General features: G+C 37.0%; 1 protein-coding gene across 1 annotated transcript; it reads right to left on the bottom strand.

Moving 5' to 3' along the window:
- Window positions 1–4,270: 4,270 nt before the first annotated feature.
- Window positions 4,271–21,126, bottom strand: NPFFR2 (neuropeptide FF receptor 2). The gene is made up of 4 exons (XM_077751168.1): window positions 21,065–21,126; window positions 17,747–18,096; window positions 9,983–10,082; window positions 4,271–5,221 (listed from the first exon to the last, which is right to left on the bottom strand). The coding sequence occupies exons 2-4, from the start codon at window positions 18,072–18,074 to the stop codon at window positions 4,372–4,374; spliced, it is 1,278 nt and encodes a 425-aa protein (XP_077607294.1). The 5' UTR covers window positions 18,075–18,096; window positions 21,065–21,126; the 3' UTR covers window positions 4,271–4,371.
- Between the last annotated feature and the right edge of the window lie 2,951 nt (window positions 21,127–24,077).

Below are 24,077 nucleotides of genomic sequence, written 5' to 3'. Positions count from 1 at the left end.
TGGGATCCAGATCATGTATCCGCCCTTCCTACCTTTTTCGATGTGGCCTCTTCTCAACATTTAGCTGTAGAGAGTCTGTTCTGCGGGTTATTTACACTGACATGGGTGTTATCTAGGTGTCCTCTTAAGGTGAACTTTGGATCCTCCTACATCACCATTTCACCCAGAAGTCACTCATAATTTCTGAAAATATATGTATTTTTAAATTTAATTAAATAACTAATTGAAAAACTAGTAATATAATTCCTGGTCAAGTTATTTATCTAAAATTTTAGTCATCATATAACTTTGGATTTCACAGTAAAATCAAAAGTACCCTTGTGAGTCCTTCAGTAATATATTTGTTTATGAAAAATATTTAATTGAAAAACAATAGTTCTTATTGGAGAAATGTTTTTATATATTTTATTACAATTCACAGTCACAGATCATAATGTTTTATCCTAGATGTAATGAAGATGGTAGAGTAACAAATTCATAAGTAAGCAATACTTGTTCTGATATTCAGTTTACTTAAAAATCAGTTATTATTCACCTACATGATTAGGACAACATGCTAGGCTCTAGAGATACAAAGATTAAAAACCTCCTTCTTTGCCCTCAAAAGCCCATAGTTTAAAGAGGAAGGCAAATACATAAGGAAGCACATATGCAATCTACAGAGAAGTGATGCATAGTTCTTGTCCATTTTTAGCCCACTGTCATTCCTCCAGGCTTGAGATTTTCACTTACATTTTTTCCCCAGTTTCCCTTTAGTTAGTATTCATATGCTACATGTATGTCAGCCTCTGTAAGTCAATCACAATGTGACACATAGGTAAAAGCTTACACACAAGTACTCAGGGATTATTTTTTTATCGGGTATTAAGAAATTTGATTCTTTCTACCTGACTATGTAGTACATGTGACAAATTGCACACATGATTACTTGAAGCTCAAGCACTGTTTCAAATGCTTTATGCAATATAACTCATTGAAGGACAAAATTAGGAACAGGTACCATTACTACCCTATTTTACAGATGAGGACACCAATGCACAGAGGGATTAAGTAACTCTGACATAATCATGCAGTTGGTAACAAGCAGAGACTCCTTGATTTGAACCTGTCTGCCTTGCTCCAGTGTCTGTCATCCTAACTACCATACATACTGCCTTTGTGTCATGCTGGCCTTACTCACTGACGGCAGTGATCTTTGTTCCATGTTGTAATCAAAAACTTAAACACAAAATGTAGATCTATACTGAAATTCATACAGCTTTTTATGTTCTTTGGAGTACAACTTTCTGTATAAGTTCATTGATGCTGAATTTTTCTTATGTCTTTGTTTTGCTGAATTGAACATGTACTTCATCTGTACATGGTATAATTCATAGGCCATCATCTCTGAAATATTCCTACTCAGAGGAAGGTGATGCACCATAACACAGTCCCTAAGCAAGGGAGCACATTCTCAAACTAGAATCCCTTAAAAAGCTAGTGCACGAGCCAGGCAGAGCTATGCTTGAATGGAAAACCTGTTTAAATACTATAAATAGTTTGTATTTTTCTCTTATGAAAAATACATTTCAAATGTATCAAAGAATTAACTACAAAAAGAAACAGAAGCATATTTATTTTGCATTTTGACCGTAATAAATTATCACAAGTTTAGTGACACAGTTTCTGTCCATCTATAGACCTCTGAAACAAAAGAAGCAGGTTATCTGCCTCCAAAACATAAGCATGGAATGGTTTTTGGAATGGTTCAAGGATGGAGTAGAAGTTATAGATATTTCTGTTCAATAAGGGAGAAAATGTAGGGAAAAAGAAGTCACCAATCCCAAGAAATTTTGAAATCTAGTCAGGCAAATTCCATTAAGTTCTGTGGCTTGTGGCCTAGACTGTCTTGAATAGACTGTTAGTAAAAATATGGATATTAACAACCCTGCTTGGGAGGGCTCAAGAACATGAGCACGGTAGAGAAAGTATATCACCTTAGGTAATACCTACATTGCCACTAACAGACTATTGATGGAAATACACACAGGAAAGGGGGTTGAAGTTGATAGAGGGTAGGTAGATGGCAGGTAAGGGTGTGGGGTTTAGTTATGATGAATTTCAGGTACTGATAGAATGTGAGGATGCCCATCGGAAAGTAGTAGTCCAACGAAGTAATCTTCAACATCTACTGTAAATAGTACTTCGGTAACTCGGGGCAAAGGATTAAAAGATCAAATTCTATACCTAGACTTCAAAAGTTTCCTTCCTGGTGGTAGGAAATAATATTTTTTATCACTCTTGGCCCAAACCTAGTGATTTATTTTTATTTGCCAAATTATTATTTTATATTTTCAAATTTTCTAGGGACTAATCTCACCCTAGAATAAAAGCTAGCATTTACAACTATTGTCATTACATAATTGGAGCATAGCAGAATCCAAGGGTTTGTGGTTCTTTCTAACAGCGGTATAAATTTACTAATTCAGTAAGAGTGTGGTATTAATTTACTAATTCAGTAAGAGTGCTGGATTTAAATGCTGTACCCTGCTGGAGGCCAGCTCTGGCTGGGTCCAGGGGTCCCTGAAGGATGGATGGTGTCGGCGAGGGAGGGGTGAGAGAGGTCACGAGAATCTTTCTGGTCACCAGGCAGGCATCTCTGCTCTGACTGGGGCTTTATTTTATAATTGACATTTGCCTTAGACAATGATTTCTGATAACAAATTTCTTTGATATGTAAGAATTTCCCAGAACATAAATTTGTAGAAGACTCATGCATAACCTTTATCAATAGTGATTGAGGTAGGTGATTTAGATGCCTATCCTATGGGGAAGGAAGGTATCTTTAGCATATGAGACCATGTTTTTAGCATAAAAAGGGTGAAGTAAGTTCTTTGTGAGCAGGAGTCAATAGCTTGTTTGTTTAAGGAGAAGTATTAGGAAAAATGGGTCTTTCAGGAAACACAATGTTTGCTCACAAAATTACAACAGAAGAAGTGATAGGTTCCTTCACAGGATGCAATCAGCATATTCAAGGTCAGAATAAATCACTCAGAATATTGATCAACAAAGATGCCTTGGGGGTCAGTACTCCAAGCAGAAACAATTGGGTAAGGGTGGATATCTGTCCTTAACTCTAAATTAGGCTCTTTGTCTCAGGGCCAGGCTCAGTTGTAACTCTGGTGTCCTTAACCCCCTTTATTACCTAAGTCTTGAATCTAGAAGGCCCATAGGAAGAGCCTTTTGACAGTCATCCACAGTGCTTTCATCTAAAATCTCTTTTGAAAAGGCAGGAATATGCTTTTCCTTATGAGGAATCTGTGCGCGGAATATCAGTCTGATTTGGAATATTGTGAGGCCTGGTCAATACCAGCAGCCTCATTTCCAACATGAGCCAGTAGTAGCAGAAGGAGATACCAGTTTTGTTTCTCATGGCAGGAGCTGTGCAAACGCTGCCATTTCCTCGCTGTGACTGTCCTCTAGCGAGGCCCGGTGCGGCTCCCAGCAGTACCCAGCGTGAAATCTGGAATAATTGGTCTTGTTCTTGTACAGACTTTAATAATGATTGTTGCATATCTTTGACTAAGCCCTTCAAAGGAAAGCAGTCATTCTTCTGCCAACTACTACTTTGCTTCCTGGGGCGCCTGGGTGGCTCAGTCAGTTGAGCATCTGACTTCTGCTCAGGTCAGGATCTCACAGTCTGTGTGTTTGAGCCCCAGGTCGGAGCCTGCTTCAGATTCTGTGTCTCCCTCTCTCTCTCAAAAATAGACATTAAAAAAAAATAAAGGATTTGCTTCTTTGTCAGAGATTCTATTAGAAAGGGTGTCAAACTGGAATCCCAGTCACCACTGTAAGAAATATGGGTTCAACTAGGGCATATTTTATTTATGAAAATATTAAAAAGCCAACAGTTATAACATAGGATTTCACTTTAACTGTACTCTTTAAAAGAAACATCAACCTTAAACACAAAGAAATAGTGTCTATTTGCTATTGCATTTCTTCTAAGAAAGCTAAATATATTTTAAAAGCACAATTCCGTAGTCTAAAATTTCAACTCCAAAAGCAAAAACAGAATTGACAAAATGTACTCTCAGGCAAAGAACTGTCCACTTATCACCGTTTGGAGAAAATAAGTGTGTGTTTTGTATACACATAATACATATGTGTGACTATACCCATCAGGCTTTGAACATGGATTTATCCAGACAAATCTGTATGTGAGTCTTCTACATATTTGATATACCATAAGATTGGATATGAATATAAGACTATTCCACTTCTGTTCAAAGAGGGCTTGCAGTACATGTTTTCTTTAGAACATTCTTTGAAGTACAAAGCTATAGAAAGCAGTAATATTTTTATATATAACACACAGTATAGTTAAAATCATCACATCAGCTCTTTTAAAATCTCCTTGCTCTGGGTGAGTTCCCCTAATTCTTCCATCATTAATTCTTGTTTGGGTTTTTCAGCACTTTTCCTACAAAGCAAATTTTCCTCCTGTGAATTTTGAATTGCAGGTCCTGGGACTAACTGATGAGATGTACTTATGATCACATTGTTTTTAGCTCTGACAGTATAGGTCTCCTCGGGCTTTGCTCTTTTTTGGCAGAGCTGGAGACGAAAAGCATGTTGGAATGCACGGTGAAAATTCTCATTGAAAAAACCATAAATGATGGGGTTGACGCTGCTATTGCAAAAGGCCAGCCAGTGTGCAAATGGGTAGATGTAGATGTTGATGACCTGCAGTTCATTTGGAGACAGGTCAGCATAGTCTGAGAGCATCATCAGCGTCCACAGAGGCAGCCAGGAGAGAATAAAAAGCAAGGCCACAATCAGAAGCATCTTAATTACCTTCTGTTTCTTCTTGGACACCATGTGCCACTGCTCTTGGTTCTGTTTGCCTGTGTGAGGCACTGTCGTCTTGAAGAGTGAAATTCCAATCCTTCCGTACATGATGACAATGAGGGACAGGGGAGCCAGGTAGATATTGGCAAATAGCACAGTGGTGTAGATCTTCCTCATTTCCTGATTTGGCCAGTCTTCCCGGCACCAGTAGACTGGAATGGTTTTATTCTGGGACTTGAGTCTCACTTGGTAATATTTTTCTTCTTGTACATGTAACATTATTGCAGATGGGGACATAATGGTAATAGCCAGGACCCAGATGATCACAATAATGACAAATGCTGTCTTGATAGTGAGCTTTGGCTTAAAAGGGTAGACAACACAGCGGAACCTGCAATTAAAGGCAAAGAGCAGAGGGACACTGCCTCATAACTTCTGACCAAGTTGTGAATTAAATTTAATTCTACCACTCACATTCCCCTCAAAAACCTAGAAAGTTACCATTAGCAGCAAGCAGAGAGGCATGCATTGATATTTTTGTAACTGATACAAATTTCAACTCAATGAGTATCGAAAATTATTAATAACAAAAGTGATAGTGGTAACTAGCATATATTGAACACGAATAGTTAGTATTTTGTTCCAGGTTCTTTTTCATTGGTCTGCATTGATAGTCTTTAAGTTTCCCCATTTACTGGCAAAATAAGTTTAGGAAAAGTAAAAAATCTTGCCCACAATTACACATGATTTAAAACAGGTAGTTTGGCTTCAGAGTCCATAATGTTAAACTCTCCTTCATGACCTCTGTGCTCCCCTCCCACATTATCTGTGTGCTTGGCCAACTGAACATTAGCAAGATGACATAAACAGAAACTTGAGTGACGACACAGAGGCACCCAGCCAAACCACAGCATCATGAGAAATGTTTAAGCATTCTTGTTTCAAGTCACTAAGTGTTTTGGTGGCGTGGTTCACAGCTATAGGAGTCTGAGAATTTCCATTATGATTTCTGATTACTTGCTTTCCAGATGTTCTATGCCCTCTGGTGAACATGGAAATTCAATGTCAGTATGTAGAACGACACCGATTTCATTTTACTGCAATTTTTCTATTGTGAGTCTTGATGTTATTATTCATGCTCATTATAGTTATAATCATACCATATACAAGTGTGTAATATTTTATACTTTTCAAAGTATTATCACCTATTCAATCTTTGATTTTTGTGATGACTCTATAAAAAGGAAATGTTATGAAGATTATTAATTTCCAGATCTGCAGATAGGAAAAATTAAAATAACATGGAGTTGCTGCTGAGCCACTTAAAAGCTTTATCTGACATATCTTCATATACTAATTTGAACTTTAGTTGCTCTGTTCTTCATTGCATGGGTAATGTCTGCTGTTACAACGTCTTGTCTTAACATCAAGTTTTCCTCTAGTATTTTTTAATGTTTATTTATATTCGAAAGAGAGAAAAAGACAGAATGCAAGTGGGGGAGGGGCCCAGAGTGAGGGAGACAGAATTAGAAGCAGGTTCCAGACTGTCAGTACAGAGCCCGATGTGGGGCTCAAACTCACAAATCGTGAGATCGTAAGCTGAAGTTGGATGCTTAACTGACTGAGCCACCCAGGCGCCCCCTTTCCTCTGGTGTTCTAATCAATGATTCCTCCCATCTACCTACCTTTAAATTATGGGTAACTTTATAGGTATAATTCTGGGTATTTTATTCTTTTTTGGTAAACCAACTGCTGGGCCCTCAAATACTTTTTCATTCATTCTTCAACAAATATATGTATATGCATGAATATGTTATATGTGTATGCATGTATATGTATTCAGAGAGGCAACGATGATCCAAGAAAGAAAATGCTCTCTGCCAGGAAGTAGTCACCGAAAATATGTTAAAATCATGTTGGAGTTTAGACTTGGCCAGTACATTAGTCAGGCTTCTCTAGAGCAACAGAGCCAAGAGTGTGCATAAATACATAGAAAGATATTTATTTTAAAGGATTGGCTCATGCAGTTTGGGAAGTTGAGAAGTCCCAAGATCGGCAGTTGGCAAAATGGAGATCCAAGAGAGCCAATGGTATAGTCCAGTTCATGTCTGAGGGCTTGAGAACAGGACAGCCACGGATATAAGTTCCAAAAGCTATCAGGCTCACAACCCCAGAAGAGCTAATGTTGCAGTTCGTGTCTGAAGACAGAAGAAGACTGATGTCTCAGCTCTAAAAGTCAGGCACTTACTTGCAGGGTCAGCCTTTTTGCTTCTTTGTTCTATGCAGGCCTTCAACTGATTGATTGAATAAGGGCTAACAATATTAGGGAGGGCACTCTTTTACTCAACCTATTGATTCAAATGTTAATCTCATCAAAAGTACCCTCATAGACACACCCAGAATAATGTCTGACCAAATATCTGGGCACCACATGGAACAGTAAAGTTCACACATAAAATTTATCCCTACAACCAGTTAGGGGGGGAAAAATCTCAGTATTCTTTCTCAAGCAATGGAAGATAGTGGACTTGTTCAAGACCAGTTAGGACCCAGAATTGATGGGATTTAAAGAGTGACTAGACAGAAGAAAGGTTCAAGGACAGATTGGATGTGTGATACTACCATTCACTGATTTGGGAAAGTGAGAAGAGGAGCTGACTTTTTGTTTGTTTCGTCTTTTTGCAGGGGACTGGTAGAGACGACAAGTTCAATTCTGGATCTGTTTATTTTGAAGTGCTTGTTGTTGGATGTGTAACAAAGTTAACCAGGAGGCATTTTGAATACAAGTATGAAATTTAGGAGAAAGACTTCGTCTGGAGAAATAGGTTTGGGGGATATTTTTTGTTTGTTTGGCTTCCTCCAAGAGCTGACCCTGAGAAAGACATTCAGGCGCAAGTAGTTCAGATGGAGAGGAAGGTGTGGTGGTTTCAAAACATGTCCTCCAAATTCAATTCCCTTCTCCTTGAATATGGGCTGGTTTTAGTGACTCACATCCTAATGAGTAGGATGTAGAAGTGATGCTACATGACTTTCTTAGGATGCACATGCCTTAGACCACATGTAAGGTAAGCTGCCTTGAAGCTGCCATGCTATAGAGCCCAGGTGGAAAAACCAGTAGTAATAAAGTGCCTGAGAAGGCTCACTTCACATCCTCTGTCTTCCTCTCTCTGCCCCTCTCCCACTGTGTGTGTGCACACTCTCTCACTCTTCTCTCTCAAAAATAAACATTTTTAAAACCTGAAGAGCAATATTTATTTCTAAATCTCTATTTAGGAGGCATACTAGAAACTGTGAAAGAAATTAAGGGATATTTAATACTAAATGTAATGAAATTAACCTGATAAGCTCAAGTTTCAAGTAGAAAATACAAAGGATATTACAGGTTTTTTTATTCACTGTAAAGATGACATAAATAATTATAAAGTTAAGGTATAGTATTATAAACATTCACAACTAAATAATTGAGCAGCACTATTTAGTAGTATAAAACAATAGTAGTAACAGGATATGGCAAATTTGGAAATAATTAGCTTCCAAATTTTAATGTAAAAAGAGATCTTTGGCATTTGGTGGTTAGCATATTTATATATGTAAATTGTATGCTGTTTACATGTAAGCCAAAAAACTAGATCTATAAGATGCGTTCTTAAAAATAGATTAATGTTGAAAATAGGCTATATGAGGTGTTTTGCTTTTTAAGTCAACTATTCTATTGTATTTTTTAAACACTCTCTCCTATACATAGATGTGCATGTGTGTTGCTGATTGGTTAGTTCCGTTTTAGTCTGTTTCCTTGCCTGGAGGGACATCTTTCAGGTCACTGTTCAGTTAGTTTCCCTCTCAAATATCCCTTAATTGCCACTGCCTTAAGTTGTTACAAAAGATTTAACTGTTGTTCTTTAGTCTTACACAACTCCAATCCCTTTTAACAATCCCTTTGTTTTTCTAAAATGAAAATCTAGCCATTATTTCCCTATATAAAAGACTCGTGTTTTGTTTTAGAGAGAGAAGCTCAAACAGGCCTCCACACTCAGGGCAGAGCCTGATGCAGGGCTGGATTCCAAGATCCTGGGATCATAACCTGACCTGAAGTGAGTCAGAGGCTCAACTGACTGAGCACCCGGGTGCCCCAGGCCCATAGACTTTCTATGACCTAATATGCTATTCCACCCTCCCATGCTCTAACTGGACCATCTCTCTCTACTTCCCTTGACAAGCATCCTCCCATTTCAAGTGCCCGGTCTCTGTCTTAAGAGATGCTCTTTCCTCTGTTTCTTTCCAAGGTAAATTTCTGACCTTTCCTGTGAACCCAACACTCCCTGTCCTGAGAGGTAACTTGATCACTCTCTAACATAACAATGATACAAAGGAGAGAGGATCATTTGTTACTGTGTCTGTCTACTTCTACAAGAGTGTGGACTTATTTACAAGGTACTTTGTCTAATTTGTTTTAGATGGTGTACGATCTGGCCCATTACAGGCACACCTCAACAATAGGTGTAAATGGATGTATTAAATTTTACCTTAACATCTGGATAAAATGTCAAATTTATTTCACATTTTCACCATTAGAAGATTCAATATTCTAGTATGGAAAATATATAAACTATGCTGTTATGAACTTCAGGTTTGTGTCCCCCTGAAATTCATACCTTGAGTAAGGTTGAAACCCTATCCCTTGATGGGATGGTATTAGGAGCTATGACCTTAAGGTAGTAACAAAGTAGATGAGATCAAGAGGGTAGTTTCCTCTTTGATAGGATTAGTAACCTTTTATAAGAAGAGGAAGAGACTAGAGCTTGTGCTCTCCAAGGAGAAGATAGCCTTCTGCAAATCAGGGAAAGGTCTCTCATTAGATACAGAAGATATTGGCATCCTGACGTTGGACTGCCCAGCCTCCAGAACTGACAAATAAATTTCAATTGTTTTAGCCATAAATTCTATAGTATCTTGTTAGAGCAGCCCAAACTAAGACATGTATCATCCGTATTTCTAAAATAATGGAAATTTTAATAGTTTTGTTACTGAACCCTTAATAGATAGAGCCTTGCTCTTAAAGGAGCATATATTATGGATATAGTTTGGGGCAGATGGAACCAAATTTAATAGATTATAAATTTTTCTCTGGACTCACATTTTGGGGCTGACTTACCTATCCACAGCTATGGCAACTAAAGTAAAGACTGATGCAGCAACTGATATTCCCTGGATGAATCCACTGATCTTGCACATTGTGCTTCCAAAGGGCCATCCTGAAAGGGAAATTGAAATAGTCTTTGAAAAGATCATATTTTTTAAAATTTCACCAAAAATATGAACAGAAAAGCATGAAATCAAGACTGATATAACTCTTTCCTAAATGATACCCAGGAAACAATGTTTCTCATTATTTTCATTAATACCTCCAGAGCCCTGTTTTTAGTATACTAGTACTAATGTCAGAATTTACATGGTAGTTACAGCATTCTAGGCACTGTGGTAAGCTCTTCATACCTATTAACTTTTCTAATCCCCCAAATAGACTTTCGAAGGCTTTATTCTCTTCCTCATGATATAGACTAGGTAATAAACACACATATATCACATACCTTGCCACAGCTAGTTAGAAGCATTCTTAGGCTTTCAACCCCAGTTGTATGGTTCCAGAGCCTAAACCATTAACCCTTATGCAATAGTGCCCTTTAAATGAATAAGACAGGAAGAATAATTGGTTTTATAATTTGGAAATGTACCCCATAAATCATGAGGAATAGAAGTCACATGTAGAATAGTAAATAAAACTAATATTTATCCATATATAATGTAATGACACAATTTACCTCAGAGGTACTTTGTTATAGAATGTTAGTGCTCTACCCTGATCCCCCATCAAATTCAGATCTTAGAGCCTTAAGCTCCAATGTATTTGGAAGTGGTGTCTCTGGAAAGTAATTATATTTAGGTGGTGCCCACATGTTGGGATTAGTGCCTCTAGAAGAAGAGGGAGAAAAAAGGTTTCTTTTCCATAAATGTGCATGAAGAAAGGCCATGTGAGCACACAGTAAGAAGGTAGCTGTCTACAAACCAAAGAAAGGACCCTCACCAAGAACCTAACATGCTTCTAGCCTCTGGAATAGAAAGAAAATATATGTCTGTTGTTTAAGCCACCTAGTCTATGGTATTTTGTTATGGTAGCCTGAGCTGACTAAAACATATCTTTCTAATTAAACCTCATTTGCTAGAATGTTTATAAAATAAGTTAGTAAAATTATTATAACAGGTTGATATAAACACCCATCTGCTATTATAAGAAAGTAATATTCTTCCACCAGCAAATATTCTAGTTTCCCAAAAGATAAATTTTAAAAATCTGAGAAATATGTAACATTTTTTAAAAATCCTGCTATTTTTAAAAAATACTTGTACCTACTTTAAAATATTCCCAAAAATCTAAATAATCCAAGTATATAAAAAAAACATTTTGCCATCTATCCAGATCATCTTAAAATAGACACTTGAGTGACTCTCCTGAATAGAAATCAAAAGTGAACACATTTTCCCAGTCCTAAAATATCTTTGGCTGTTACAGTATTAAAAAGGCAAAAAGGAGTGTGAATAGCCTTTGGTCAAAAATAGAATATATGATTTATCTCATCTCCCTCACTAAATTCCACTGAAATGAAAGCACCAGAGAAAAAATAACTTAAATGCACAGAGAGAATATAAAGCTGGGAAAACAATATAACTGGCTGAATTATGAACAAACACAATGAGATGCCACTTGTTCTTTCCCCAGCTAGCAGAAGAACGGAGGTTACTCTCTGAGGAGGTAAAAGCAGAGGGGCTCTGGACTTCGAGTCACCAGGTGCAGATGGAGTGGGTACCACAGTGATGCAGAAGAATTAAGTGAAAATAGATGCTCTGCATGCAGTACTGCTGCCCAGAGACCCACCAGGCTCTGGAACACAGCAGCTGCTCTTATGAATCCCATGGCAATAGATCAGAGAATTTCCTTCTGGGGAATGTGATCCTTCCAAGAATACTGATGTGCAGATTTTGAGCGTTGTGGGTTTCCCAGTGCATGGGCCTGACTAATGAGGCTGAGAGTGGGACTAATCTCAATCTTAAGGCACGCAGAGGTCCAAAGCAGCCACACCATGTCTCAGTCTGAAACACAAGCAGCTATGTAGCAGTTGACAGAAGGGAAACCTTAAATATCAAAGTGACCAAAACAAATAGGAAAAAAGAAACATAAAGGGGAAAAAACAATATAAATTAAGTAGATGAAAAATGAAAAAAATTATTACTTCAAATCTCTAGCCAGGTTTACAAGAAAAAAGGAGGAAGTCCACAAAATTACAAAGGAGAAAGAAGAAACAACAACCAACACCATAGAAATACAATTATAAGATAATATTATGAAAAACTATATGCCAACAAATTGGTCAACCTAGAAAAAATGGATAAATTCCCAGAAACATAACCTACCAAAACTGAAACAGGAAGAAGTGGAAAATTTTCAGATTTGGCCAATTCCCAACAAGGAAATTGAATCAGTAATCACAAAATTCCCAACAAAAGTCCAGGAACAGATGGCTTCAAGGCGAATCCTACCAAACATATAAAGAAGAGTTAATATCTATATCTATCTATTCCTCTCAAATTATTCCAAAAAATAGAAAAAGAAGGAAAACACCCAAATTCATTCTATGAGGCCAGCATTACTCTGACACTAAAACCAGATAAAGACACCCAAAAAAGAGCTCCACAGGCCAATATCTCTAATGAACATAGATGCAAAAGTCCTCAACAAAAAGCACCAAACTGAATCCAACAATCATGAAAAATATCATTCACAGGGATCAAATGGAATTTATTCCTGGGCTGCAAGGGTGGTTCAAGATTTGCTAATCAATCAACATGATGCATTACATCAATAAAATAAAGAATAAGAATCATATGATCATTTCAGTGGGCACAGAAAGAGGATTTGATAGCATTCAATATCCATTTATGGTAAAAACTCTCAACAAGTAGGTTTAGAGGGAAAATAACCTCCACATAAAAAGGACATATATAAAAAATCCACAGCTAATGTCATCCTTAATGAGGAAAAACTGACAGCTTTTTTCCCCAAAGATCAGGAACAAGAAAAGGATGTCCCCTTTCACTTTATTGAACACAGTACTATAAGTCCTACCCATGGCAGGCAGACAAGAAAAATAAAAGGCATCCAAACCAGTAGGGAAGAAGTCAAACTTTCACTATTTGCAGACGACATGATACTCTACACTGAGAATCTGAAAGACTGCCAATAAAACTGCTAGAACTGATAAAAGAATTGCAGAATACAAAATCGATGTATAGAAATCTGTTGCATTTCTATACACTAACAAGCAGCAGAAAGAGGAGAAAACAGTCTCATTCACAACTGCACCAAAAATAATAAGATATCTAGGAAGAAAACTAACCTAAGAGGTGAAAGACCCATACTCTGAAAAGTATAAAACACTAATGAAAGAAATTGAAGAGGACACAAAGAGGCAGAAAGACATTCCATGTTCATGGATTGGAAGAACAAATATTGTGAAGATGTCTATACTACCAAAGCAACCTACACGTTTAATGCCATCCCTATCAAAACACCAATAGCATTTTTCACATAACAAGAACAAACAATCCTAAAATTTGTACGGAACCACAAAAGACCTCAAATAGCCAAAGCAAACTTAAAAAAGAAAAGCAAAGCTGGAGGTATCACAATTTCAGACTTCAAGTTATATTACAAATGTGTAGTAATCAAAACAGTATTATACTGGCACAAAAATAGAAACATAGAAAACTCAGAAATAAACCCACAATTATATGGTCAATTAATCTTCAAAAAAGAAAGAAAGAATATCCAATGGAAAAAAAAGACTCTTCAACAAATGGTGTTTGGAAAACTGGACCACTTTCTTATACCACACACAAACATAAACTTGAAATGGATTAAAGACCTAAATTTGAGACCTGAAACCATGAAAATCCTGGAAGAGAACACAGGCAGTAACTTCTCTCAGATCAGCCATAGTAATTTCTTTCTAGATAGGTCTGCTGAGGTAAAGGAAACAAAAACAAAAATAACCTATTGCAACTTAATCAAAATAAGAAGCTTCTGCATAGCAAAGGAAATAATCAACAAAACTAAAAGATAACTTATTGAACAAGAGAAGATATTTGCAAATGACACATCCTATTAAGTGTTTGTATTTAAAATATATAAAGAACTTCTACAACTCAACACCCAGAAAACAAATAACCCCATTAAAAAATGGGTAGATGACATGAACAGACATTTCTCCAAGGAAGACATACAGATGGCCAACAGACAGTTGAAAAGATAATAACATCACTTATCATCAGGGAAATGCATATAAAAAGTACAATGAAATATCACCTCACATCTGTCAGAATGGCTAAAATCAACAACACAAAAAACAAGTATTGGCAAAGATGTGGAGAAAGAAGAACCTTCTTATACTGTTGGTGGGAATGCAAACTGTTTTCCAGAGTGCTGGATAACTGTATAGAGGTTCCTCAAAAAGTTAAAAATAGTACTACTATAAGATCCAGCAATCGTACTACTACGTATTTACCCAAAGAATACAAAAATGCTCATTCAAAAGGATACATGCACCCCCTATGTTCATAGCAGCACTATCTACAATAGCCAAGATATGTAGCTGCCCAAGTGTCCATCAATTGATGAATGGATAAAGATGTGGTGTGAAACATGCGCATGCATGCACAATGGAATATTATTCAGCCACAAAAAAAGAATGAACTCTTGCCATTTGCAACTACATGGGTGGACCTAGAGAGTAAGATACTAAGTGAAGTAAGCCCATTAGAGAAAGAGATACAGTATGATTTCACTCATATGTACAATTTAAGAAACAAAATAGCATAGGAAAAAAGATAAACCAAGAAACAGTCTCTTAACTATACAGAACAAACTGATGGTTACCAGAGAGGAGGTGGGTGGGAGGATGGGTGAAAGAGGTGATGGGAATTAAGGAGTACATGTGTTATCATGAGCACTGGGTGATGTATGGAATTTTTGAATCACTATATTGTACAACTGAAACGAATATAACCCTGATAACTAGAATTAACATAAAAGCATAAAAATATAAACCTCAGAGATATAACACATTTCATCAATGAAATGTGCATGATAGTATAAGAAACATGCAGAAAATAAAAATAGGTCAAAGAATTTAAAATATAAGAACAGAAATGTAGAACTCAATGTCTGGAAGAGAAAATTGAGAAAATCTCTGAAAAAACATCAATAAGAAACAGAAACGAGAAAGCTGAAGAAACAAAAGGCAACCCAGAACCTCCGATATCCAACTAATACGAACTGAAAAAAGTAAAATGGAAGAGAATTATACAAGAAAATCCCCCAGGATTAAGCAGCATTCTATTTTTGATTGAAAGAACCTGGTTTGTGTCCAACACAATACATGAAAAATAAAAAGACCTATAGAAGGTATAATTGCCTGAAATTCAGAACACTGAGGATAAAGGAAAGTCCTAAGTTTTCAGGAGAAAAAACAAAATGCAAATCATGATAAAAGCAGCAAGAGTCTAACATCATTAGCTTTTTTGGCAGTGATATCAGGTTTTCCAGCAGTAACAATAGTGATAACTCTGTTAAAATTTTGAGGGGGGAATAGTGTCTAGCCTTAAGTACTTCATACAGCTAACTATATTTAGGTATGAGGGCAGAATAACGATAATTGCAGACAAAGCAAGATCTCAAATGTCTTTTTTTTTTATCTTAATGCACACATTCTCAGGAAACTAATAGAGAAATAAACCAAGAAAGAAGACATGGCTCTGGAAAACAGGGGATTGAGCACAATGAGAAGTAAAGAGAATCCTTAGGATCTCAGTGAAGGGACATCCCTGAGCAGTAGGTGCGGAGCTCCATGCCTGAAGAACAGTATGTGTGAATAGGAACGAAAGGGTAGAGAGCACCAGCAGAGTATCTCCAGAAAAAAAAAAAGATGCAATTCACAAGTTATCCGATAGGTCTGAAGGTATTAAGAAGAAATTAACACATGTAGAAGAGAAGTTGAGGTTATATTGCTTACAGGTACATACCGCCACCGAAGCAAATAAAACTACAATGCCCTTATTAAATCCAAGAAAAAAGAAATTGATACAGCACTCTTTCATATTGATATCATAGTCCTTTCAATCAAAAATAGAACGCTACTTAATCCTGGGGAATGTTCTTGTATTAACTTTCATGCCTCAGCAGAGCTAAGATACAAATAATAATAGGAACATATATTCTGCAGACTGACTTAACTAAAAATTATTAACAACATTGGGAAAATGAGAGGAGATAAAGAATGCAAATGTGTGTTTGCGTGTCTGTATAAATGCATCTGAATGCATTTGTACACCATTCCAGCCAATCCTGTTTTCACACTTTTGCATTCAGCAATATCTAGCAGTTTCTGTGGATTTATGTTCTTTTGTTCTGTGTCATTTCAGTGGAGTCTGCTAGGGAAATACCTCTTGTGGTAGAAGAGCCTTAGAAGAACTAAATCACATCTCTCACAGTGTGAAGATAATACCTTATAATGGAAACAGGTTATTTAGAAACATGAGAGTAAATACCAAAAATAAAGGCAAGATGTTGAATGTGGCTGCTTCCGGCTAATGAGAATCAGGGATAAGGAAGGGTAATTTTAATGAAAAGTTGAGATAAGAATTTCTTCATAAATATTTGTGTGGGGGGTGAATACTGAGAACATTTCTTACTGGCAAAGTAAGTTTCTTGAGAGCAATAACAATAACTTAAATAAATTGTTTTGTTCTCTTTTTGCATAGCCCAGGGTCTTAAAAATGTACATTCCTTTTTGTTAAAAATATAAATATTTTTTCAACAATAGACACCATAAAAAACACAGACTCTATGCAGTACAGATGCTAGAAGAGACATTCTTAAACTCTACCTGCTCCCACTGCAGAGAAAGGCAGGCAACAGATGTCACCTCTAAAGAGAAACCTCTTGGGGCACCTGGGTGGCTCAGTCAGTCAAGCAGCCGACTTCGGCTCAGGTCTAAGTATTTTTGCCGTGCTCCTATTGCATCACTTTTTCTCATACAGATTTGGAATATGAATATCTGTCTTGAGTACCGTTCACTCATTAATACAACAAATATTTACTGAGTATGTACCATGTACCAAAATTGTCCTGGGAGCGGGAGATCCACTGCCCCTGTACTTCCAGAGTATATAACGAAGCACTAGAGAAGTAGCACTACAGGCCGGAAGGACTCCAGGGCAGCACCCTAACCGATACAGTGTGAAGTTAGTCCTGTGGCATGTGTACATTACCACTCATTCAACTACCACTTTTTGCATACATGGGACTGCTGCTCTGCCTTCCCTGAAAAGGAAATCTCCCTAGCTAACCACCAGAGGGCCTCAATAACTGTTAGACGGAACACCTTGTATCAGTTGAAACTAGACTTTACCAGTTCCTTGAACTTTACAGTGTTATAATAATCCCAGTATTTTTACTACATTCTATGTGCCCTGAACTTATTAAGCAAATTTAAAGTTATCCATAAAGAATGTTAGAGCTCATTCTGATAACCATCGGTGAACTCTATAAAAATGACAGTTTCCACTCTTTATCTCTGTCATTTGCTTTATTTTTATCCATAATTCTTATTGTTCTTTGACTACTTATCCTACATGTTTGTTTATTGCCTTTCTCCTCCTTTAGAATGGATGAGGGCAGGTACCTGTAGCAATTCTTGGAACTCCATAAATATTTGCAAATGAATGGATGGCCCTGCCATGGGTGCAGGAATATGGGACAAACACTGCCTCATATCATTCTTGTACGGCACACAAGTCAACATACCTGCTATAATATTGTCCAGGAGTGTGATAGGCATACAAAATATGCCAACCAGTAAATCACTTATTGCCAGGTTCAAGATAAAGAGATTCGTGACTGTGTGCATATGCTTGTTCCTCATTACAGTAAAGCAAACCACTGTATTTCCCACCATGCACAGGAAGAAGATCAGAAAGTAGGAAATAATGAACACTGCTGCTACTTGAGGCTGGTGAAGGTAGTAGTTCACATAGGTAATATTGATATCTGAGTATGGGTGATACTTTGTGTCTTTGACACTCCAAATGTAATGCCAGTTTTCTGAAGAGTTTGAGTCCCATTTCTCACTCATGATGGACCTGAACAAAGGAGAGCTAGAAAAGAAAAAGCAGAATTAGAAACCAGTAGAACATAAGCTCTGTGCCAGAGTTTAAGAGGAACACTTTTAAATTGCTATGGAATTTTGATGCTCCTTCTATAATAATCCATGAATGTTGCAGGGACTGAGTTATAGATCATTCAGATTATTCAGATTTTATCCAAGAGATTTGAAATTTCCACTTTGTGTCCTAAGTAACAATATTATTTTTTATTTCCTCAATATGTTCTATATTTCACTTTTTCATAACACCTCATATTCATTGGCAAAATTCCAAGAGAAACTCTGTAAAGGAAACTTTCCAAAACTCCCCTTTTCTCCTGTCTCTAGGTATCATAACCTGTCAAAATCTACTTGTTCCTTTAAGGCTAACTTACAGGTTTTTAGCTTTCCTGGCAATTGAAACAAGATGTGCTGTCTGTATCTTCAAAACTCCCATTGAAATAAACTTCTTGTATATTCCTTATTTTGCTTTGACTCCATTAATCAAATATTCTTTGTATATACTTCTGTATGCAGAGATAGCCACCATACTGTGAATTTCTTAAAAGAAGTCCATGCTACTTGCATCGACTTTACTTGACATAATTCTATTTACATAGTATGTATTCAATACATATTTTTATTTAGAATCCATATATCTTCACGTACATCTTTCAGTCAACCTTGTGTATCGGAGATCCTCAAGAACATGCCCAGGTTTGGTGATTTACTGGAAGAATTCAGAGGACTTAGCATACAGTGTATTCACAGATGATATTACAGCAAAAGGATACAACACAAAATCAGCAAATAATGAGACACATAAGGTAATATCTGCAGGAAACCAGTAACTAGCTCCTAAGAGTCTCTCTCAATGGGGTCACACAGTGTGATTATTCCTCCAGCAATGAGTTTGGCAATATGTGTGAAGTGTTGTCTACCAGGGAAGCTCATTAGAAATTCAGTGTCCTAGGTTTTTAATTGGAGGATGGTCACACGGTACCTTCCTCCATGCAGTATCAAAATTTCAGACTCCCAGATGGAAAGTAGACGTGCAGCACGAACAATGTCTATACAAACAGATTGGGTATGATGGGCCACTCTTGTCATTTATGGATACGTTCTATCAGTATGGGGAACTGTTTCTGATTTTAGTTCCCAAACTCTAACCTAGGGCAGACTTTGCAAGCAGTCCTTTCTAAAGACGTCAGACTCTGACTTGCTCATTAACTCTTTTCTGCATATGTTGTAAATTGGTTGGACAGGAGGTTATATGTTCCCTTAAAGGGAAATACATTTGATAGTACACTTACACCACTGAGCTCCCATATTTTTTTTTGGGGGGGCGGGGAGTAATTTCATGGACTTTGAATTGGTGAGATAGATAACCAGACCCCAGTTTGTATTAATGACCTCATTATCACTCTGTATTTTTCAATCTTTCATCAACTACATATTTGTATCATTTTAGGGGAGCATTTTTATTCTTGTAAATACTACAAGAATATGTTTATTCTTGTAAATACTACATTAAGATATGTAATATTCATTCAACTTTGAATAGTTTTCTCTATTTCAGGTACAGGGAGCAAAGCAAAGAAGTTACTATAAAACAAGTACATAAACATAAGTCAATGAAAGGGGATCATTTTCCTCCAATATTTTGCCATTTTATTTCTTCCTTTTCCTCTAACTTTTAAAGTTCATCTCTGCTTTCCTATGTTTAATGTCCCTAAGTCCAAATAAAAATGAAAAATGAAAAGAAAGTGAGTGTGGGATAAAGTGAGGTTTACAAGAGAAGAAATAGAATGGAATTTGAGTGAGACTGGATGTGTTATGTCAAGCTGAAAATGTCTGGGGTCCAGAACTTGACTGAGAGAATACCTACTAGCTTGATAAAAATTGCTTCAAAGTATCCAAAAGAAAACCATTCACACAAATATTTAAAGATATTTGTATCCACGGCAAGGAAATGCTGTAAATATAAATGAAAACTGCATGAGAACACTGTAGGCCGCAAAAGTTAGTGATAAGAAGCCCATGTCCACGGATTCAATTAGAGCTGGAAAATATATTGAGGAAAATATCTAAGACACAATGCTTTATATTTTCACATTTTGTTTTTCTTATGCTCCAGCTTAGAGCAACCCTATGTTTCAGAAACAGATACGCATTCATTGTGTACCTACTGGGATAAGGGTGTTTGGAAAATTGAGATGGAACAAGGTTTTCAAAACCTTCCTGTGTATTAACTTAAACTCCATGTCAGTTGTTAGAGAGTATTTCTTTTCCTCTTCTTCTAATGGATTATTGATAAATTAAAATCCAATTTTGTTTTAAGGGCTAACATGGATTTCACTATTCCTATTATTGGCTTGAGAACTATATTTGGCAAGATGACATGCCAACATGGAATATAGAGGGGTAAAGGGGGAATCTGTCATATTTAAGTGTTCCTTCCTCCTGACACATAATTGTAAAATTTTGTATGTGAGGCCACAGCTTTGGCTATTAGGTTAACCTATAATAGTATAACTTTGGGGATAACATCATCACCCTTATTATTACTGAAGTGAGTAAGACAGAGAAAAGCCAGGTCCTGATTGATCCAAGGGAGATCAACTTATCTCAATTTAATACACTAAGGAAAATTGCCCTTTGTTATTCTTGCATCTGGCATCTTTTTCACTGGGCACTTAAGTGTTCTATACAGTTGATTAAAATGCTTTAAATAAAATCAGCCTCTGAGTGAATACCTGTAGTCTAGAAATAAAGTATACTCTGTTCACATTAATTCTGTAGATGAAATAATATAAGGACTAAGAAGTTTGTGTATACCAGTTTCTAGAAGGCAGATTTATACTCTACCCATGTCGATGATTCAATAGTTTTAGAATGTCATTGAAAATGTGTAATGTCTTTTTAATAATTTTTAAGTTAGTATTTTACAAGTTGAGTAAATTAACTATAAGCCATCTTACCACTAATTAGTCTTCTATTGTTATTTCTACATGGAAATCCATGTGATGAATAAAATAACTTGGTTGTGAGCTGTATCATTCCTTCATCTTTGACCCTGGGGAGAAAACAGATATAGGTTAAACTGCATGAGCTCCATTTAGAGCCCAACTTGCTATAGCTTATCCAGACCCTTATGCTTATATGTAGAAAGAGGGTCTGAGTCTTCAGGAAGGGAAACCAAGAGAGGAAGTCATTTAAAATTCTTTCCTTCCTGTAATTGTATTTGCAAAAAACCACTAACAGTGAATTAGTCAGTGGGAGATGGACTAGTTGCATATTAGTATATATTGGTGCTTTTCTACATTTTTCAACTTATTTCCTGTTTCCAGAGTTTTTTTATGATCTGGAAAAAATGTGTTATTATCTGATTGCAAATGTACACAATAAATCTAGATAATGTAGCTTAAATTCTTATAAGTTCACAATCATAAGTCATATACTAGCTAGCAATGGTATTATCTTACCTAAAATAGATATGTACCACAATTTCTTTTTTTTTAATGTTTTATTTATTTCTGAGAGAGAGAGACAGTGACAGAGACAGACAGAGAGACACAGAGAGAGCAGGGGAGGGTCAGAGAGCGAGAGGGAGACACAGAACCCAAAACAGGCTCCAGGTTCTGAGCTGGCTGTCAGCATAGAGGCCAACGTGGGGCTCGAACCCACGAACTGTGAGATCATGATCTGAACTGAAGTCGAACACTTAACTGACTGAGCTACCCAGGTGCCCCAATATGTACCCCAGTTTCAATTAATAAAGAATCCGTAAAGACTCTAACCTATTAAGTTTTGATATGAAATGCGCTGTTTCATACAGATCATCTAAAGAATTAGTCATCTGAAGGAAGAGTCTATACCTTTATTTGTGTATCAAATTCTCATTAAAGTGACCAAGTTGTAATAAACTGGCACCAATCATGGGCTACATAGACACAAAAAAATGAACTATGGCCAGTACTCATTTTGGTCATCCATCTCTCCTTGGGCTTTGCAGTATTGCTCCTATTACTGTGATACTTATTATTAATTTTACTGTAGCCTTCATTTTTCCTTTTCTTTCATCCATGTACTTATACAAGGACTTAAGGACAGGAAGTTGGCAGTATTTACTTCCATCTATATTGAATGACCTCATAAACTCTGGACAATCACTAAAAGGTATTATACTTATTAAGTAACTAATCTATGACAGCTTAGATTGCTAAAATAAAAGGAAAGATAGGGAAAATGGCAAGGACAGAAATGTTGTTAACATGCATTCTCAAGCAGGGTGTGAATCATTGGCAATAAACACGAGACGTAATAGTGCCCAATATTTACATTTTCAAAGCACTTTCAGATATATAACCTTAGGATAGCAGCATCATGGAATCATAAGATGCCCCTCCTTTTGCATGCCCTTTAAAAAACTAAAATTCAGCATCCATCTGCCCACAGAAGTGCTCCTATGGAAGCCGGGGCAACCAGCACCAAAGGCCAAAGCATTTGGAGGAGGACTCCCACTCACCTGTGCACCGGGGAAGAGTCAGACTGACCTCACATGGCTGTGGAGCCAGCAGGAGCCCATGATCTGGCCTCAGCCCCTTCCAGGCACAGTGGGGCAAAACCTGGAGAGGGCTGAATTGGGAAGACACCCACAGATGAGTGAGGCTTTGTAGAAGTCCAAGTTTCCTGAGGACAGATTCCAGTACTCTCTTGGAACAAAGCCAAATAAAAAACGGAAACCAGTCTGGAAGCATTGGAGTGAGGAAGGCAAACTTTGCCAGTGCCAGTCTCTCAGCTCTGCTCCTGATTAATACATAGCCAATATCGGGAGAAAAATCCTTGGACATTTTTTCTCTGGAAAAAGACTGGGTCATTAATCTGTAATCCAAAAAAAAAAAGAAGGAACACATGGCCCTGAAGGATACTACTGGTTTTACCAAAGCAGAGCGTGTCAAATGTTGCATAAGCCTCTGCCGCAGCTACATGGTATGGTACACGGTTTGTAACTTTATTGGTAGAATTAAGTGAAAGCCTGACTTATGCAAATGACGTTCCCCAGGATAAAGTAATGCACTGGAAAGCTCAGCTGAACCTCTGAATGATATAGCCCCGTTAAAATTCATTATCTAGAAGAGGAAGTGACTTGGACTTTAGAAACATTGCACATTCAATTAAATGCCTCCGTCAAATCATGCAACAAGGTTCAAGCAACTGTGTACAATGGAAGATCAACAGTCATTGAGAAGCAAAGGATTTCAAAAGATCTTTAAAGAGATAGTCCCTATGAACATACTTTATTCCTCCTCCTCATTGGGCCTTCAAAGCAAATCTTTGTGGTCATCAAGGCATTAGAAACACTATTCTTTCTTTGAAATATTAAAGAAAATGAAGTAGGACAAATAATAACAATGAGGAATGTGTGACAAAGCAATATTAACTGAGGTCAGAGAGAATTGGTGGAAGATGTTGAAGCAGCCAGCCAGTAATCCATTTCCCTCCCCACCTCCCCCTGCCCCCCAGACACAAGGAGAATGCCCTCAGGGAAAGAAAGACTGAGGATTCAGACTAATGTTCCAGGGAACAAAATAACTGTACCTCAAGGTAGGGGAATAATAATTGCTAGGATGTTAAACCCTCACTTATGTAATTAATAGGATATTCCTGGATAAGTATTAAACAAACACAGAATCAATTTATGAGGTATGACGCCCTAAAAAATGTCATATAAACTGCGATATAAAATGGAGATATTTAATGGATGGAACACTCACTCTGCACTTTTAGGCAATACAACTTAAACCTTACCTGAGGACCTCATCTATTCCTCTGAGCCAGGGAGTGAACATCAAATGCAGGAGGAGGGGTCCTGAAAAGCCATCCTCAATGCCCATACCTTCTTTGATTAAGCTTCCTGATTACCTAGATCCTTGAAATTATTACTAAGGCATGAACATAAATAAGATCTCCAATTTTAGGGGCACCTGAGTG

Source organism: Crocuta crocuta, unplaced genomic scaffold, assembly GCF_008692635.1.
Source record: "Crocuta crocuta isolate KB4526 unplaced genomic scaffold, BGI_CrCroc_1.0 scaffold1, whole genome shotgun sequence".
NCBI lineage: Eukaryota > Metazoa > Chordata > Mammalia > Carnivora > Hyaenidae > Crocuta > Crocuta crocuta.
The sequence above is the reverse complement of the archived record's forward strand: the minus strand, read 5'-3'. Positions and strand labels throughout refer to the sequence as shown.

Bases quoted from the DNA above. Each gene is read 5' to 3' on its own strand.
- NPFFR2 (XM_077751168.1), bottom strand. From the start codon at position 18,074: ATGAGTGAGAAATGGGACTCAAACTCTTCAGAAAACTGGCATTACATT. The intron at 10,083-17,746 runs GTATGTTGACTT...TTTCCCTTTCAG, and splicing joins CCTGGACAATATTATAGCAG to GATGGCCCTTTGGAAGCACA. The intron at 5,222-9,982 runs GTAAGTCAGCCC...CTTTAATTGCAG, and splicing joins GTTGCCATAGCTGTGGATAG to GTTCCGCTGTGTTGTCTACC.